This window comes from Panthera leo, chromosome B4 (assembly GCF_018350215.1).
Source record: "Panthera leo isolate Ple1 chromosome B4, P.leo_Ple1_pat1.1, whole genome shotgun sequence".
Taxonomy (NCBI): Eukaryota; Metazoa; Chordata; class Mammalia; order Carnivora; family Felidae; genus Panthera; species Panthera leo.
The window spans coordinates 89,150,707-89,170,829 of NC_056685.1; the positions used below are offsets into that span (position 1 = coordinate 89,150,707).

Below are 20,123 nucleotides of genomic sequence, written 5' to 3' on the forward strand. Positions count from 1 at the left end.
GGCTCTGCCCATGTTGCCAGCTTGCCTGCTGTGGCGGCCCAGTAAAACCGGGGCTCCGTGCCATCGTGAGAAACAGGACTGATCCGATTATGTCACACACAAGTTTTGAAGGAACTATCAGATAGTAACAACTCAATTACTCTTTGTGGTTATTTTTATTCGTAATCAATAACCTAGAAGTGAAGTCCTCCAGGGCCCATTATACCTTTAGGGGTCCATCTACTACCCCAGGAACACCTGCGGAAGGAAAGTGTGAAGGCGGCATGTGTTAAGAGACATCACCGCTTCTAAAAATAATTTGGAGGAGACAGGCATGAAACTCAAGTTCTGATGTGCTTAAGTACTCATCTGATTATTCAACTATGAAGAGGTCTTTGGCACACACAACTGATTTTTAGCAAGCACAAGGTATCAAGACCAACATTTTGACATTATAAAAGCAGGCTGAGTTGCATGAATGTCTGAAAGTGGACGAAAAACTAAGACTACATGCTTTTCCAGCCGAAGAGGAAGCAGAGAGTGGAGTCAAACATGAACGTGCCTTTCAGCAGAAAGGTGATAAACAGAAAGCCAAGCAGATAATATACTGAAGAATGAAGAAATCCCACGTAATGGCTTCTGCTAACTTTCAAACAGAATGAAAAATTCAAACTTTTCAAGGGTAAGAAGAAATGCAGTTAGGTGTGTAGATCACCCCAAAAAAGAGCCCATGACTATTAAACTTTCTGCAGATCTTCTGAACTGTTAAACACCTGATGTTATGGGACCACTCCGGTTCACCTTTAATTTCAATAACTGATGGCTATTTTTCACCAAGACACTAGCTTTGGCATCCAAAATATTAATTTGTTGATGAGAATCATAAAATAATTTTATGTTAACTTTGCTAATTTATGAGATAGAAAACGTACAGTCCTTGATTCTGGAAAGGCCATTTAATATCTTATCCCAATTACTCATCCCGGAAGGAAGGGAAAGGAGAAAGCATTTGGAATTGCATTAAAACAGAAAGTTTAGAACAATATAAAACATGTGGAAAGAAAAATCAAAGGCTAATAAATATTCAGTCTACGTGAAGTACAGGAAAATAGGAGAAAGTACCGAAAGAACTTCGCTGTACCACGGTTATACACAGTAGTCATGATCACTTCCTAGATTACTCTTTGGATACTTAATTCAATTGGCCTTAATTGCTTATAAAGTGTGCGACACAATTAGGGAGGATCTGTCTCTAATTTAGCTCTGGGAGAAGCATGAATGGATGGAAACTCTAATCATAGACCACAGTAGATCATTAGAGCAATTAAGAACACAATTTCCAGTCTTGAAAACCTTTCACACAAATCACCTGCTAGCCTTTGGAGCCAGGTTTCAGACTTGCAAAAACTTTGGGGTTCTTAAGGGCAAGTGAGAGCTCATTGAGGAAGGAAATAAAGTGGGAGTCTCTTTCAGATTTCTTTGACTCAAAGATGACAACAATGGTAAAGTGAGGTTCTGGGCGGGTTAGGAAGTAGGTGCTCTGAACTTTGTCATCATAGAAGTGGACCACTTTCTCCAAGCTGTTCAGGTCGGACATGCGGTCTGTCATGATCATGATGACATTGGGCCAGTGCATGACCGGCCTGTCGCTGGGCAGAGACACCACAGCTGGATACTGGTCCACACCCTTAGGGGCCTCTCTGTAGGAATGGGGGTGGTGATAGCCGTGACCCTGAAAGCTCTCGGAACCTCGGTTGTCAAAGATTAAGGACACATTGGCAGCATCATACTTCCTGATGAAGCTGGAAATCTTCCCAAAGAAGTCTGGGTTGGCTTTTGCAGTCAACGTTTTCATTTCTGAAGGAGTCGTTTGTCGGCTCAATGCCTCGTGAAAGTAAAAGCTAAACTTGGCAAGAAGCATGTTTTTGAGTTTCATCAGCCAAAGGAAAAGGTGTGGGGGCTGAACGGCCTTCTGAGACTGCCCTCCAAACAGATGTTTCTTGGTCTCCCGCTGCTTTTCAAAGATCTGGCCCCAAGTCTGCAGCTTGGTGTGAGCACTGTGCAAGTTCACCAGAGACGGGAGGAACTTCCACTCGGAGACCTGAGCCTGGGCCTTCAGGAGATGACTCAGGACATCGACTTCCAGCTGGAAACTGCTTTCCAAAGGACTGAGGATGGGGTGGTGAAATCTAAAGGGGAAGGGAAATTAATAGAAATAAGTGGAAATGTTACTCCACATTGACATTTTCTACCCTCAAAACAACACACTGTGGCCAGACAAATAACATTATGTTTGGGGGCAGGGGAAGGAAAGGTTGAAGGGCTGCATGCCGATTTATTTAAAAAGTTGTTCTGACGTAACTTCACCGTCTCAGAGTTATGTCAGCATCATATCCTCCTGTGGAAATAGCCTGACATTTAAACAGAACATGAGAGTCATGGTTACCTTCCTTTCAAATACAAAGAAATGAAATTAGCTGTACTTCTTTCCTAACCTATTTTATTCATTCTGGGAATTATATAACTCACATAAATATCAAAACAAGGCATCCTCTTTTTCAGGATGTAGTCCTAAAGAAGCATAGGTAAAAAGAAAAACAAAGTCACTAAAACATATCTTAAATGTGTACGTAACACATATAAACTTACCTAATGTGCTTAGTAACTCCACAAGCTATTATGGTAACTCCATAGTAACTCCAGAAGGTAAGCTCTTATTCAATCCTAGTCCCCAAATTTCCTTCATATTTAATGTTTATTTACTTTTGAGAGAGAGAGCACGAGCAGGGGAGCGGCAGAGAGAAAGGGAGACAGAGAATCCGAAGCAGGCTCCACACGGTCAGCCCAGAGCTCAATATGGGGTTCGAACTCACAAACCATGAGATCACGACCTGAGCTAAAATCAAGAGTCGGATGTTTAGCCGACTGAGCCTCCCAGGCGCCCCTCCTTCATATTTTAGTCACAGTTAAAAACAAAGTAGTAGCTAAATTTAAAAAAATCTAATATTTCAATATTTACTTGTTTTAAATTGGATCACTATTCACTAAATTAACTTTACGACTCATGGACTGCTACCTGCTGTTTGTAAAACATTTTTTCTAACAGTAATATTGTGCAGCGGGAGGGGAGAGGAGTGGGAGTATGTCCCCTTCAGGAACAGGGGGAAAAGGCGAAGTGTGAAGAGCCTGAGGCAAGTGAGAACATGACCCTTTCCCATCAATACCTATTTCTGATGCTTCAGGTTTCCTATTCAGAGTCATTTCCTTGGAAAGGTCTTCTCCGTTCACGTCCACACTAGTCAGCCAATTTACTCTTCTTGTTTCTTAATACCTGTCTTCCACGTTAGTAGCTTCACTGCATAATTTGCCAGGCAAACTGGGACACATGGTCACCTTTGCTTTGAGCTCCTCCCTGAGGACAAGTCAACACTGCCTACTTCCTACACTCCTTTATCTCTAAAACATATGGCACAGAGCAGAGATTCAGTAAACATGGTAAACCAACTATGTGAAGATTTGAATCTTACTTTCTGCCTCATTGATTCTGTTGTTTGTGATCTAAATAAAATTCTGTAACAATGGCAAGGAAGGTCCTCTCTGTATGGACCATGTAGAGCTTTCTTGCTCAGTCTTCTTCTGAAAAATGCCCAGGGGGTGATTAGTGTCTCTCTGGCCTGATGCTCTCTCCTTCTCCAGGAGCCAACGCCAAGCCCTTATACTCTTCCTAAAGATCCAAAGCAACTGCAAGTGACCCTGATTTCAAATATGTGGGCAAGATCTAGCATTTACTGAGCATATCCTATGCCCCAGGCACCATGGGAGATGATTTATAGGCCTGAACCCACATAAGTTAATTGCTTCACTGTCAACAAGGCAGAGGCTTCTCATATGGCTCTCTTGGCCCCCATTGAAGAGGAAAATGCTGGTTATCAATTAAAAAGTGAAGGAAAAAAATCATCACAAATAGACCTAGAGTTTTAAAAAATCCATTTAAACATTAATTAGAGGGATTATTAAAAATTAATTAGAGAGTCCATATTAGGTTGGATATTTTAAGATAGAAACTGATGTGATAAGTAGGATGTAGTTATTCACATGACCACACATTATTTTTTTTTTCTATCGCCAGTATTTTCCCTTCAATATCCTTCAAGAGAAGGAAGCTAAAACATGGGTAGTGGAAGGTTTTAGTCTAATAATACATTCAAAGAATCAGAAAGATGGGGTGCCTGGGTGGCTTAGTCAGTTAAGCATCCAACTGTTGATCTTAGCTCACTCAGGTCATGATCTTGCAGTCCGTGGGTTCAAGCCACATGTCAGGCTCTGCGCTGACAGTGTGGAGCCTGCTTGGGATTCTGTCTCTCTGCCCCTTCCCAGCTTGTGCTCTCTCTCAAAAGAAATAAATAAACTTAAAATTAAGTCGGGGGGGGGGGGGCGGGAATCAGAGACATAAACCAGATTTCAAATCCCCAGCTCATATACTTAATTAATAATTAATTAACTAATTTGGACTCTCCAAAGATTACATGCTTGAAGTAAACATTAAGAAAGTCTAATACACATGCACACACACAACCCCACTATAGCACGTCTCAAAACCTTTGAAGTGTAAGAAATGTTCCTACCACCTTAGCCTTTAGGCCCTTTGACACTTAATGACCTTAAAACACCACAAGATTCTATAATCATGGGTATCGAGAAAATTTGCCAAGGAACTCAGAACATAGTAAAGACTGTCAATAATAGGAAAACGGTATGAGATTGAAGACAATTCTACCACAAATAACAATACTCCATTTTTCTGCCTCATTGGAAATCATCATTTATATCCAACGTTCTCTCTGAAAGAACATGAATTCTCTGTACTAATCTTCAGAAAGAATTCTGAACAAGCTCTTCCACAAACATAAACTAAAACTGTTTATATGTTCCACATTTATTAGGATGAATGTGAATTTCGAAGCTATTTTTCATCCTAAAGAAGAGCCAAAAATTCATGTTAGTTATTCTGCCAAGACTTTGAGATTAGCATTATGATGTATCATTTCCCCATTTCCATTCTGTTCTGTGCCTCATGCCTATTTACAACTCACACTATAGGGGGATCTGTTAAATTGTCGTAATCCAAAATATATACCTCAGCTATGGCAGCGAGGTTGGAAGAGTCTGAATACAGAATAAATTGACAACTATTTGCAAAGAACATCTGCTCTAAAAAAAGCCAAAAAAGAAAGAGAGAAAGGGAGTGGGGACAGAGAGAAAGCGGGTAAGAGAGAACTCTCTCCTTCACAAATCCACATCAAGGAATTCCTTCCAAAAGAAGTATGCAAGTCCCATGCATGTGAGGAGTCAGATTAAAATGATTAAAAACAATCTGTAGCACAGTGTGAATGTACTGAATGCCACAGAATTATATACATTTTAAAATGGTAAATTTCAAGGGCACCTGCGTGGCTCAGTCAGTTAAGAGTCTTTGGCTTGGGTCGTGATCTCATGGTTTGTGGGTTCGAACCCCACGTCAGGCTCTGTGTTGACAGCTCAGAGCCTGGAGCCAGCTTCAGATTCTGTGTCTCCCTCTCTCTGCCCCTCCCCTCCTCACACTTTCTCTCTCTCTCTCTCTCAAAAATAAATAAATATTAAAAAAATTTTTTTAATTTAAAAAAATGGTAAATTTTATAGTATGTATATTTTACCATAATGAACAAAAATCTATAGTCTCTTCTCATTTAAAACTTTTACTAGTGGGGCTCCTGGATGGCTCAGTTAGTTGAGCATCCAACTCTTGAGTTCGCCTTAGGTCATGATTTCATAGTTGTGAGATCGAGTCCTGCATCAGGCTCTGCACTGAGCACAAAGCTTGCTTAAGATTCTCTCTCTCGGGGCGCCTGGGTGGCTCAGTCGGTTAAGCGTCCGACTTCGGCTCAGGTCATGATCTCACAGTTTGTGAGTTCAAGCCCCACGTCAGGCTCTGTGCTGACAGTTCAGAGCCTGGAGCCTGTTTCAGATTCTGTGTCTCCCTCTCTCTCTGTCCCTCCCCTGCTCATGCTCTGTCTCTGTCTCAAAAATAAATAAACATTAAAAAAAAAAAAAATTCTCTCTCTCTCTCTCTCTCTCTCTCTCTCTCTCTGTCTCTCTGTCTCCCTCTGTTCCTCCCCCCCCACGTTCTCTCTCTCTCAAATTAAACAAAAATTAAAAAAAAAAAAACTTCTACTAGTTTTTAGATACAAATACATTGAAGATATCAAGATGCATTAGCCAAAGGTCTGCCTTATAGGACTTTCCATGGTAGGAGGAGGTACTTATAAATCGATACAAGTAGGAAGTAATACATCTCTTATGAGAGATACAAAATAAAATGAGATTTTAGAAAAAGCAATTTCTTTTGGTTGAAAGATTATGCAGCCCATAAGGGAGACAGAATTTGAATTGAGCCATGAAGCTTAAAGAGCAGGTAGGATTTAGCCAGGTAAAGGTGAGGGCTTACATTTCTGGCCCCATTCATTCATTCATTCATTCATTCATTTATTTATTTATTTTAAGTTTATTTAGAGAGAGGGAGAGAGAGAGAGAGAATTCCAGGCTCTGCACTGTCAGCGTGGAGCTCCATATGGGGTCAAACTCACAAACCATGAGATCACGACCTGAGCCCAAACCAAGAGTCAGATGCTCAACCGACTGAGCCACCCAGGTTCCCCCCTGGCCCCATTCTTAATCGCCTCCAATTCCACACCCTCTGCAAGTCTTCCCGCCAGAGGCAGAGTGCACTTTCCCATCCCTGGACTATGGCCTGGGCCACATGACTTGCTTTGGTCAAAGGAAACACGTGTTAACAGATGTGATGCAAGCAAAGGCTTCAAATGAGCTTGGCTGGGCTTATTCTTTTGCACTTGGGCCATAGCCACCGTGTAGCTGCCTCCCTGCTAACCTCGGGCTCAGAATGAACGCGTACATGTGGAGCAGACTAAGCCCAAAGCTGACAGTAATAAGGCAAGCCCAGTGAGACCAACAGTGTTAAGCAGAGCCACCCTGCTAAGCCAGGCCTGTCGGGCCAACTTCCAGTAGACTCACAAGCCTGTAAGTGTGAATTTTAGGATGGTCTGTTATACAGAATGATTGTGGTAATAGCAACTGATACATGATGCAGTATGACGGGGTTCAGAACATACTACCCCAAGATATGGCATCTTGGTATACTGACTATTTTATGCTGAATAAATTTGAGGAATATGTGCAGGAAAGACTTCCTGACCCTCCCCTGAAGCAGGTCATAAAACCCTCAAGTGAGAGGTGCCCTCCCCCTACCCTAAGCAAAGGAGCATCCTTACCTCCAAAGACCAGGGATACAGAGAGGAATCTGAAAGAACAGGCCTTGCTGGTTGCCCCAGCCTTCTACACTTGGCTCATTCCCTTTTTTGTCCTAGCACATCTCCCAACAACTCTTACATCTTCAAATGTACTCAGCTGAATCTTGTTTTATAACAAAATGTACCATGAAAACACAGGTTTCACAGCTTCCTTGGGTCTTCATTATTTTATGAAGGCTCCCTGCCACGGAAAACTTACATTAAATACACTGGTATGTTTTCCTCATGTTAATTTGTCTTTTGTAAAGGGCCCCCTGCTGAGAATTTAGAAGGGTAGAAGGAACCGATATGTTCTTCCCCTCGAAGTTCAAGGACATTCCAGGCAAAACAAATAAGGGACCAAGGTAGGAAATAGCAAATACTTATCAGGAATACATTCGATTATGGAATGTTTTTTGGCTTCTGCTTAAAATCCTCAAAGAATTCTCGTTGAAGCTTCTTCCTTTTTACCAAAAGTTGGGGGACAATTTAAGGCATTTGATGGGAGGTATATGAATTTGAAAAGAGAGACTGGGGCAAGATCACAGAAGGCCAGTAGTCCTCACTGTTAAAATCAAGGCTTGTTATGGGGCGCCTGGGTGGCTCAGTCGGTTAAGTGTCCGACTTCAGCTCAGGTCACGATCTCGCAGTCCATGAGTTCGAGCCCCGCGTCGGGCTCTGGGCTGATGGCTCGGAGCCTGGAGCCTGCTTCCAATTCTGTGTCCCCCCCTCTCTCTCTGCCCCTCCCCCGTTCATGCTCTGTTTCTCTCTGTCTCAAAAGTAAATAAACGTTAAAAAAAAAAAAAATCAAGGCTTGTTGACTGCCTAGGGTAGAATGTGTCCCACAGAAACTGCACTGTGGTTCTGTTCATGAAATTTTCAGTGAGTGAAAAGTCAGCTTGTTGAATGATACACACACAACCAACGGTTAATTTCACTTATCACAAATCTTTTTTTGAAGGAAAAAGGGTGCAAGGCCTAAATAAATCACAGTTCTGCCCTTGGTGAGAATCCTGTCATCTGAAGCATTCAGATAAAAAAAAATGTGCTCCCTAAAATGTAAACAAAAATTTTATGTAATTCAATTTAAAAAAATGTTCTCTGGGGCACCTGGCTGGTTCTGTTGGTAGAGTATGTGACTCTTGATCTTGGGGTTATGAGTTCGAGCCCCATGTTGTGTGTAGAGATTACTTAAAAGGAAACTCTTCAAAAAAAAAAAAGTTCCTTAAAATCTAACTGTAAAATCATAATTAAAGGATGTAAGTCACTTAATGATATATTACTACTGCCACACTAGAGGGATTTTTTTAAAGCAGTCTAGAATGCATAAATAATTGCTTACTCCTTTGAAAGAATTACTTCTTAAAATTATACTCTTGATTTAGGAGAGTAAATATTTTGCAGTTATAACCTATCTTCTAGTTTTACTTTAACTATGAAACAGAAAAATTAGCCAGAATCTTCTTTTATGTGCACTGTTTAACACAGGTCAGTAAATTCAAAATGAATTCCACAGAATCAAAAAATATTCCACTGATGCTTCCTTGGGAAAAAAAACAAAACAAGTTCTACCTTGCCTCAAAAGTATTCAAGGAATAGTAGTGATGAGGAAGCTTGGGGCAAGCTGAGGGCAAAATATAGGCTGACACACACTGCCCCCACCCCCCACCCCAGGGTGGAATATGTATGATATTCCCCAGATACTCCTGGCTGTCCAAGAACAAAGGAAAGGGGTTGAAGTGCTTGCCATGGTGATGTGGGAAACTAAGGCAAATGAAAAGTTAAATTCCCTTACTGCCTTTGGTCCATTGACAAGTCCTTGAGACCAGCAGAATGACCTCCCTTTAGGAGCTCAGCTGCCTCAAGGATGACACTGTGCTGGGGGCAAAAGAGAACCTTAGTTTAACATTATCCCAACCTCGAGGATCCTGTAAGTCAACTTCCTTTATCTCAACTGCCTCAAGATATATGCTGGCAATCATACTCTAAGCTTATGGTCCCGATATACATCCAAAGGGTCTCATGACTGAGGTTTTATTAAATAGTAATAAATGGCATTTCCCTAGCAACAGCTAGCCCCTCAAGGTCCTGGGAACCTTGCTTCTAAAATTCCATAGAGACATACTCTATCCCTGACCCCCTCCCAACCTGAGGGTGTATAACAAGTTACCCATCACCATCCCAATGAAGCTCTTCCTGCCCATGGGTCCTCTCCACATGCTTTAATAACATCATCTTTTGCATCAAAGTCATCTTCAAGAATTCTTTCTGGGTCATTGGCTCTGGACCCCACGAACCCACATGACCACCCCAAAACTTCATCAGTAGACATCCTGATCCTGCATGAGCTAAATTCATATTTTTCCTTCTAAAGGGCACACAAATAAAAACTCATATGATTCATGTTAATTATTCAACTTGAAATGCAGCATCATAACTGACTGTGATTCTGAAGGAATAATTTACATTTGCTTAATACTGTAATAAGTTCACCAAAAAAGGAAACCTTTAACACTTTTCTACTCTGAACACAACCGACTTCCAAAGAAAAGAAACAAAATATCCTTCTCATTTGTCTCTGAAAGTAGACTGGACCTTGCTATAACTCACATAGGATCTGCATCTCAAATCAGGGCCAGAGGTTTAGACTCTATGATATACGTCATGCTTGTTAATTTTTTAATACAAAAGCATTTCATCATTGGAAAGATAAAAGATTCATACAATATTTTATAAGCGTTCTGACATGAATCAGATATATTGGGACAAATAAACATTCCCTGAAAGATAAACTGGGTCTTTTGGGAAAAGGATTAACTCTTTCAATACAACAGAACACCAAAACATGAATTATTTCTCTAGAACAATGGAACCATGAAAGAAATGTGTTTTGTGTGGCACAGATGCCAAATCAAAAAGTCTACAGAAAAATGGATATTATCCTGGCAAAGGGCAAAGCATGCTAAACTTATACCTAGAATAATTCTACTTCCCTCCCCAAATCACCATATTATACAGAATTTCAACTTTGCAGAATTTCTTAACCAAGGAATTTATGTTGTTCAAACGTAACCCAAACCTTCTAAATGAGATAATTTTCAGGCTAGGATGTATCTATAATCAGTAACTCCCTACTAATTAGATAAAGGCAGCACGGATGGAAGATGGAGACTGTGGATGAAAACACCTTGACCCTAAGTGACACTGCAACCCAGATCCATCAGATTCCATCCGTGTCCACTCAGAAAGATGAGGGGTACAGCCAAGTACTGCCCTAAGAGCTTCAAGAAAAAGCTGGACTTTTGCAGGAGATGGAAGAAATTCTCAAAGCTCTGGGAAGTGGAATGTTTCAAAGAAGGTTCAAAGAGCACAAATCTTGGGGCACCAGGGTGGCTCGGTCAGTTGAGTCCTCTCCAACTCTTGATTTGGGCTCTAGTCACAATCTTACGGTTGGTGAGTTTGAGCCCCACATCAGGCTCTGTGCTGACAGCGCAGAGCCAGCTTAGGATTCTCTCTCTCCCTCTCTCTCTCTGCCCCTGCCCCCCACCTCTCTAAGTAAAATAAATAAATAAATAAATACATACATACATACATACTTTTTGAAAAGATGACAGATCACAAATCTAATAAAATAAAAATGAAAATAGGTAAATAGTAATAACCACTCCTAGGACACACACACACACACACACACACACACACACACACACTCTGTTAAGGTTCAGTACTAGTATATCCCAGTGTTGGCAACTTTCTCTGGTTTATCCAAACAATTTTTTCATGTAGACTATTTTCAGTATCACAGGGAACTTTTAACACATAGGTTTCTGGGCAACCAGTCCAAAATCATTAAATCTTACCTTCTTGGGGTAAGTAGTGGGGAGCCCCAGGTATGGTTTGTTTTCTTAAACTTCCCAAATGGTTCAGCAAACCACTTTCATATTAGCATTTGGGAATCACCGTGTGAGATCTCTTCCCCTTGAGAATCATTATCTCCAACTGTACTTTTGTTTTTGGATTTCAAAAAACTATTTTATTTAAAAAAGTACAAATCAGGTTTTAGGAAGAAATAAAGTATTTCCAAACAGAAAATTTGTTAACATGTAAAATTTGTTTAAAAAAAGAAAATGTGTATTTTTATATGCATGGACTATCTCTCTAGAAGGGTAGGAAGAACTTGCTGACAACATTCATTGCCTTTTAGGAAAAGAATCAGATGAAGGACAGGGGCACATTTCACTATGTATTCTTTTGTACTTTATAAATTTTGAGCCATATTAATGTATTGCCTACCAAAAATAAAACAAAAATTTTAAATGTCATAAAACAGAAAATACATGACAATAAAAAATAACTAGAAGACATTTTGGAGACAATTGGAGAGATCTGAATATAGACTATTTATTGCAGATGGTAGAAAATCAGTGCTGAATTTCCTGAGAAAACTATGCTACAGTTTTGTATAGTTCTCAGAAAATACAATCTGAGTATTTGGGGTTAAAGTGTCATGATGATATAACTTCCAAACAATGCGGGGGAGGGGGGGATGGTAAATAAAATTTTATAGAGAGAGATATAAAACAAACATGGTGATGTTTTAATAATATGAGTCCAGGGAAAAGATATTTGTGTGTTTATTGCATGGTTTTGTTTATTTTTTAAAGTTTATTTATTTATTTTGAGGGAGAGCAAGGGAGGGGCAGAGAGGGGGAGAGAGAGAGACGGGGGGCGGGGGGAGAATCCCAAGCAGGGTCCACACTGTCAGCATGGCTGACATGGGGCTCAAACTCATGATGCTATGAAATCATTGTTTTTTGTTTTGTTTTTTTAATAATAGCTTTGCTATTTAAATCATATACAAAAAAAATACACTTGTTAAAAATTTTAACATTTATTCATGTTTGAGAGACAGAGAAAGAGCACAAGTGGGGTAAGACAGAGGGACAGGGAGACACAGAATCCAAAGCAGGCTCTAGGCTCTAAGCTGTCAGTACAGAGCCCAATGCGGGGCTCAAACCCACGAACTGTGAGATCATGTCCTGATCCAAAGTCGGATGCTTAACTGACTGAGTTGCCCAGCCATCCCAAAATACACTCTTTTAAGGTATAGGATTCAATGGTTTAATCAGAGTTGTGCAACCATCACCACGATCTAATTTTAGAAGAGTCTCATGGCCCCCCAAAAGGGAACTCAATATCCATTAGCAGTCACTCCCCATTCTCACCTTCTCCTCTGACCCCTGACAACCATTTTCTGTGTCTATAAATTTGTAAGCTACATTCTGTGTCTATGACTTTGCCTATTCCGGACATTTCCTATAAGCAGAGCGATACACTATGTGATCTTTTGTGACTGGTTTCTTTCACATAGCATAATTACTCAAGATTCATCCATGTCGTAGCATGTATCAGTACTCCATTCCTTTCTACAGTTGAATAATAATACACAATGCTTCTCAAATTCCTTGGGTATTGCTTTTTGGGTAGGAAGTGAGCAATACATTACATGTAGCCAGGCTCATTTTTTTTTTTTTTTTTAAAGTAGCAATTGCCTTCAAAGACAGGTTTTCCAGCTGATCAATGTCTTTAAAAAAAAAAAAAATTAATGGGGCACCGGGGTGGCTCAGTCGGTTAAGCATCCGACTTCGGCTCAGGTCACGATCTCACGGTCCGTGAGTTCGAGCCCTGCGTCGGGCTCTGGGCTGATGGCTCAGAGCCTGGAGCCTGCTTCTGATTCTGTATCTCCCTCTTTTTCTCTGCCCCTCCCCTGTTCATGCTCTGTCTCTCTCTGTCTCAAAAATAAATAAACGTTAAAAAAAAAAATTTTTTTTAAAAAGATAATAATAATAAAAAAAATTAAGTTGGCTACAAATAGCTTTTTGACTATCAAAAAAGTTCAAGTATGCCTTCCTCAAAAGTACAGATGCCTGTCTCCACTAAGGAAGTTAAAAACAAAACCAAAATTATGCCACAGGCACTGAAAGCAATTATAAAGGAGTTTCCAACACGTGTTAAGTAATGGTTACATTGCAGGAATGAGTGGATGACTCAGCAAGGTGATTATTTTGAAAGGGACATTTATTTGAATAATGGTTTGTTAAGAAGTCACATTATTTTATACACAATTCGCTCGTGTGAACTCTTCTATAAGCAGCAAAATCAGTTATAATACATCTTTTAAGGATTTCTCCACTCTTGGTCTTTGGCCATTGTTTGGAGAAGTATCCACCCGGCATGGTGTTTAATGACGCCTAAAGAAGGCACCTAAGGTACACCTGGTGCTTAATTAATACGTATAAAATGTAAAACGACTATTTCTCCGCTTCACGGTTATTTAACGACGGGGTTTCACGAGTGTGGGGGAAAGACCTCGTCTGATGGGAGGGAGACGCTGCCACGCCTGTCCCTCCCTCCCTCCTCACCTACACTCACCTGGAGCTGTACTTCTTGAGGATGGTGTCCAAGAGGCCAACGAGCTCTTCAGCATTGATGAACTTCTGCGGGCTGAGGGTGTACATCTTCTCGTAGAAGTCTGCGATCTCCATCCGGGCCTGAACGAAGAAGCAAAGCTGCTCTGACAGGTGGGAAAGCAGTTCTTCCACGTGAGGGGCGGTCCCACCTAGTGCACCGCGGCCAGTCACCACCTTCTTCAGCTCGTTGTGCAGGGAAGTGTAGATGGTGCGGATGGAATCCTTCCTGCTGAAGAAGGACTGGCCCCCTGGTAGGCAAATGACATTAGCATATGACAAGTAAGGAAGAGAAAGCAGGACAAAAGCTCTCCCAGCATCCACACGGAAAGGAGTGGAGCCTACTGAGCTCAGTAAGTTATCATCAGCCGCCAATTCAAATATTTTGCGACTCGTAATTTCACCGAGGAAGAAGAAAGAATGCCTGGTGCGACTCATTAGTGTGGCAATGCACCTGTGTATGATTTCCTTACCCGTGTACCGATTCTCCCCTACCCCGGTTCAATGAGGATTCACATTTATTTCAGAGGATAATTGACCTAGTAAGTGACATCAACCTGGATCTAAATAGCCCTCCTTCCACATAAATATATTTAAAACAAAAAAGAATACCCGATCGGAAAACACTGTTGTTATTCCTGATAAATCAGGAAATTTTATTTCTGCATTAGAGTTGCATTTTCCTTTGCCTTAGCTTTTAAGCCATACCAGAAAATGGAAAATACACATATGTGTATCTCCCTTACACAAGAACACAGACTACTGGGGTCCCAGGGGAAAAAAGAAAACCTTTAGTCCTTTTGTTAAAATAATCTCTATGCCTGGGGTGCCTGGGTGGCTCAGTCGGTTGACCGTCCAACTTTGGCTCGGGTCATGATCTCACGGTCCGTGAATGCGAGCCCCGCATTGGGCTCTGTGCTGACAGCTCAGAGCCTGGAGCCTGCTTCAGATTCTGTGTCTCCTTCTCTCTCTCCCCCTACCCCGCTCATGTTCTGTCTCTCTCTGTCTCAAAAGTAAACATTAAAAATTAAAAATTAAAAAAAAATCTCTATGCCCAACATGGGGCTTGAACTCATGACCCCGAGATCAAGAGTCACACACTGAGCCAGCCAGGTGCCCTGAAATCTTTAGTACTCTTGACAAGGTTGACATTATAGGTTATAACAAAATAGGCACCATGCTGTGAATTATTAAGAGCAGGAAGCAATTATAAATAACTGCTGGTGTAATTCAGGGGTTCCAAAGCAAATCAGAAAGAAAAAAAAAAAAAGATACATCCTTTTCAATAGTTAAAAAGAATCAAGTGGCACAGACAGCATTTCCTTACTTCTGTATTAATGCATGATGAGCTCTATTTCTAATAATTATAGAGCCAGCTTCAGCTTCATAGATGTTTTCTTAAGCAATTCTGCACCCCACTAAAGGGTCACAGGTAAGACATTAGGAAAATGAAAAGAAATAGGGCAAGTTTAAACACTAATTCTCAGGAATATATAAAAACCTCAGAAATGGGTGACAGTTTAAATTTTCTATTGATACACACAAAATAGTTTAATGAAGAAATTTATCACTATTCTAAACATATCAATTAGGAGTGAAAATTATGTATCAAGGGATTTGTAAACTATCCCCTTAATAAATGAAACATCTCACAATGCTGTTTTTAGTTTAGGGCCCCATTTATGTTTCAAGAAATGAATCTTACATCCCTTCCTACTACTGTGACCACCTTGTCCCAGTTTTTCCATGACTTTCCAAGTCTTGGCACTCAAGGTCTGGCTTCTCGGAAAACCCTTAGTCCCATGTCCTGGGAACCCCATCAGCCCTGGGCAAACCCAGAAGTTTTGTCACCTTCCTACTATTCCATAAACTACTAATACTTAAAAAATGTTTTCTTCAATATACTGCCTAAACAAACTGACTAGCATTCAAATCATTCCTCCTGCTAATAGCGGCAAAAACTATGCGGTACAGGTGGATTGACCCCAGCCTAACATCCCACACAGGACTGTACCCTGAAGGGTTTGCCTTCCTTCCCTGCCTGTATTCAGTCTAACTTGGCAGATTTTGTGATGCGACAGTATGGAATAAATAGACCTCTGTGTCCAAGTTCAGGAAAAAAATCTCCTAGCTGAGGAAGGCAATAGAGTACCAAGCAAAATCCCTGGGCTGACTCAGTCAGTGGAGTGTGTGACTCTTGATCTCAGGATTGTGAGTCCAAGTCCCATGTAGGGTGTACAGATTACTTAAAAACAAAATCTTAAAAAAAAAAAAAATCTAAAAGCTCTGGAAGTCTGACTTAGTTCCAACTTTCAGCTTCCGAATTTATAAGCTGTGTGATGTGCAAATGACTTAGCCACTCTGAGCCTTCGTTGTTGTTTTTTAACACGCAGCTAGTAACAGAGTTGCTAAGAAGACAAAATGAAATAACATTTGGTATGTAATGTGCCTGGAGCAAAGCACATATTCCACAACCATAATCCCCTTCCCTTCCATTCATACCTGATATAAGAAAACTGTAACCACTAAGTGAGCTTCTAAAACTCTATGGTAAATTGGGAGCTTCACGTACTGTAAAAAAGAATAGCATCTATTTGAAAGATAGCTAGGTGATTTCAACTGTACTCCCCTCCGCTGTTAAACAGCGTGGCCTTGGTGAAAAAGGGATACCTTCCTTTGTCAGATTACCCTTATTTGAGGGAGTGGAAACACCACATAAATACAAAAATACTGTGAAAAGCTTATCAATAAACACCATCACTAATATGTAAAACCAAGGGACACTATAAGGAAGGGAGAGACCACCAATGCATTTCTTTTAAACAGGTCTCTGTTCTCCAATCTCTCAGGAGCACAATCCTATTGTTGACTATCCTGGTAAGGAATATCCAAGGGGGACGGGCCTTCCTTCATACTGGGAAACAAGGAATCAGAGATATCAGACACCTTCCTCTTTTCAATTTTTTGAATTTACAAACTACAGTTATTTTGAATTATTTCTAGAAGGCTCTATGTATTGAATCCTCATTATTTCTCAAGATTTCAGTGGTCCATCGCACATGATAAAATTTCACATAACAAATATATTAAAGGAGTATGTAAAATATCTAATTGAGTATTTTGTCCCACAGCTTCTTGTTAATGATAATTTGTAAACATCAGTTCTCAAGTTAAGGCATTTTCTACCATGCTAAATTCCAACAGCCAGAGGTTGAGGAAACCCTCTGGTAATGAAACCAAAGGGAGAAAAGTATGACCTAAAATCCTCCAAAGGCATTGAGATGGCATATTTTAAGCCATCCCCAAACAGGTATATTCTCCCCTCAAAGGAAAGAGAAAGCTCCAGGATAAGGAAGGACTCCACCCAAAGTTTTTCAGACCTGAGCCAATACAGGAACAGAAGGCTCCCTGTCAGGCCTGTCCTTTGCCTATAGTGTTTGCTGACATGTGCATGTATAAACAGGATTCTCTGCTAAGGTCTCTGATGAACACTAGTCGTGAGAGTGAAGTCAGAAAGACTCACTTTTTTGAACCATGTTTTAAATGTTTAAAAATACACATAAAACTTTTTGTTTTGCTTTTTAAAGAAAACCATACATTCTAATTAGCAAAGTATTTGAAAAACATGGGAATGTCTAAGTGGCAACACAAAAATTTTCCCCCAAGGTTTTAAGAAAATGGAGTCAACAAAATAATCACAAAATCATATTGTAAGCACGTTATCACAAACACTCTCAGTATCAAAAAACCATAAGATATCTGCAAAGTTAAAATTTTAAATCTGGAACCTACAATTACTACACATGGGAATAAGTTATGAGGCATTGAGATTAAACATGCCATTTTCAGAACATTTACTCAGAAGTGACAGATCACCTGGGAGTCTGAGCCATGCCAGGGCACGTTTCACACTGTAAATTGCTCCTGGGTCAGTTTCAAGGTGCAGCCTTCAGGTTCATGCATGCAAGCTGGGCGTCTGTGCAGAACTAGTCACTTTACATAATAAGGGCCATTGCAAAGAACCAAGTCAGGGACAGTGATGGTCTCACACATGCTCTTACACACAGGCAGCTAGTTCTGTTTACCAAAAACCAACCAGACACATACAACTTAAACTAGAATAGCAGATTTTTAAGCTGGGGTGCATAAATAGGCTTTAGGAAATCCACTGAACCCTCTCAGATTATATGCAAAATTGTATTACACATATATTTTCCATATACAAGTCCATGGGTTTTATCAAATTCTCATACATGTGCTTTAAAAAGAATCATGGCACTGGGGTCAATTACCATTCTTCATGAAGTGGGGGAATCTAAAAATAACAAAAACTGCCAGAAAATTACCCACTTTCAATTTTACAGCCAGAATCCTCTGCATTTCTAAATACAGTTGACCTTTGAACAGAGCTGGGGGTGACAGAGGAGGGTGTTGGGGTGCTGACCTCCCCCAACACAGTCGAAAATCCAAGTATACCTTTTGACTCCCCAAAAACTTAATTACTAATAGGTTATTACTGACTGGAGGCCTTACTGATAACATAAACAGTAGATTAACACATTTTGTATGTTATATTTGTACATCTATTTGTACATATATATATTGTATATATATACAGTATTATGTATTGTATTATAATAAACTAGAGAAGAGACAATGTTAAGAAAATCATAAAGGATGAGAAAATACATTTACTGTACTGTATTTATGGAAAAAATCCGCGTATTAGTGGACCCAGGCAGTTCAAGCCCCTAATGCTCAAGGGTCAACTGTATATACAAGGTAAATTTAAAGTAGAATACATATGCCAATTTTTTATAAATCACATGGATAAGAACACAATCTGACACTTCAAAAGCAGGTATTCCAGTTTGAGATCTGTCAACTACCTGCACCAGTGAGCACAAACAATCTGCCAATCTGTAGAAAGGGGAATAATAATACTGCAACATCAACTGCAAATTTGTGAGAAGTACCACTGTAAAAAGGGGTGGAAAAAACACACAAGGTGAATCTATCTGACCAGTTTTTGCCAATACGTCAACATACTAAATAAGTCATTACCTGAACAGCTAAGGCAGAAGTTAAGATCTGAGAAAGCCCTACCCCTTGGGTGTTTACTGACAGCAGTATGTACATGCCCACTTTCAGGAAATGTAAGGAAACTAGGGGTTAACAATCAAAATGGAATCTGCACTCAATTTTACCTTTCTATTCTACATTGTATATACGTGTTCTTCACTCATACCCAACCCTGTGCTTTCTGATAATGAAAGGGTGTAAACATAGGCCAAAATACTAACACAACTTTGAAAGCTCTGGGATTTATAGTATTTATTGCTGATAATTGTAAGCCGTAATATTCTGTATGCATAGCCTTTGGCTTTCACATATTTTATGTCCTCCTGATCTACTCATACTAATTGTTTCTGTAGTGAAAATCAGTTGCTCTTGCAGCTTATTTTCAGGGGCAAAATTTATGACGGAGTAAGAGTGTTTACCATTTCCCCCGTAAGTCCCCTCTTGCTAGTGTTAGGCATATTTCTTGCCTTTCCTGTCCAGTATTCATTTCTTCATTCATTAAATATTTATTGAGAGCCTAGGAAGAGGGGGTAGGACTCCATCTGCAACTCGCAGGGGCCTTAACCTTAAGAGGCCGGATAAAAGTGTTCATTAATTATAACTAGGTTGTGTTGGCAAGTTTTGCTCCTCTGGCCACAGTGTCACTGATCAGAAGAGTGAAGACATACAGTTTGCTTAACTTCTCATTTATGGCACCAATCCATGCACTGAGCAAAATGGATACACCCATCGGTTTGTGGCACAGCCCTGCAAAGAGCATCCACCCGGGCGGCCAATCTAACAGCAGCAGAGGCCAGTGGGCGGGGTTTGTGGAAGCCGAGGGAAGGAAGGGAACGGTGGGAGAATTGGGAGTGCCAAGTTGAGCCTGAGGCTAGAAGTGACAGAGACAGGGAACCCAAGCCACTGCCGATCGGGGAATAGACCCCCTTTCCTTCCTCCTCAAAGGGCACGGGGGGCGGGGCGGAGGTACCTAGTTTTTGCCCCAGGTAGGTGAGGCTGTGATAGACCTTCTCGGCCGCGGCCAGGTGGGCCAAGGCCGCCAGCAGCGACAGCCAGCTGCCCCCCGCGCTCTTGTTGGCCTCTCGCTCCTTGTCCACATTGTCCTTGGCCTTGTCGTAAGAGAAGATACCCAGGTGAGAGAAGAACGTCTCCAGCACCGCCTGTTCCACCGGGACCGGGGCGGCCAGCGGGATAGACTCCCCCATGCGAGCTGCGATCCAGCTCCACCCACGTGGCTCTCCTCTCCCTCGCA

At 40.8% G+C, this 20,123-nt stretch overlaps 1 protein-coding gene across 1 annotated transcript; it reads right to left on the minus strand.

Annotated features, from left to right (window-relative positions):
* Positions 1 to 920: 920 nt before the first annotated feature.
* Positions 921 to 20,102, minus strand: KICS2 (KICSTOR subunit 2). Its single transcript, XM_042947068.1, has 3 exons — positions 19,842 to 20,102; positions 13,755 to 14,040; positions 921 to 2,168 (listed from the first exon to the last, which is right to left on the minus strand). The coding sequence occupies exons 1-3, from the start codon at positions 20,074 to 20,076 to the stop codon at positions 1,352 to 1,354; spliced, it is 1,338 nt and encodes a 445-aa protein (XP_042803002.1). The 5' UTR covers positions 20,077 to 20,102; the 3' UTR covers positions 921 to 1,351.
* Positions 20,103 to 20,123: the final 21 nt, after the last annotated feature.

Coding starts and splice junctions, on each gene's coding strand:
- KICS2 (XM_042947068.1), bottom strand. CDS start 20,076: ATGGGGGAGTCTATCCCGCTGGCCGCCCCGGTCCCGGTGGAACAGGCG. Junction 14,041..19,841: donor CTACCTGGGGCAAAAACTAG/GTACCTCCGCCC, acceptor TTTGCCTACCAG/GGGGCCAGTCCTTCTTCAGC. Junction 2,169..13,754: donor CTCAAGAAGTACAGCTCCAG/GTGAGTGTAGGT, acceptor CTTCCCCTTTAG/ATTTCACCACCCCATCCTCA.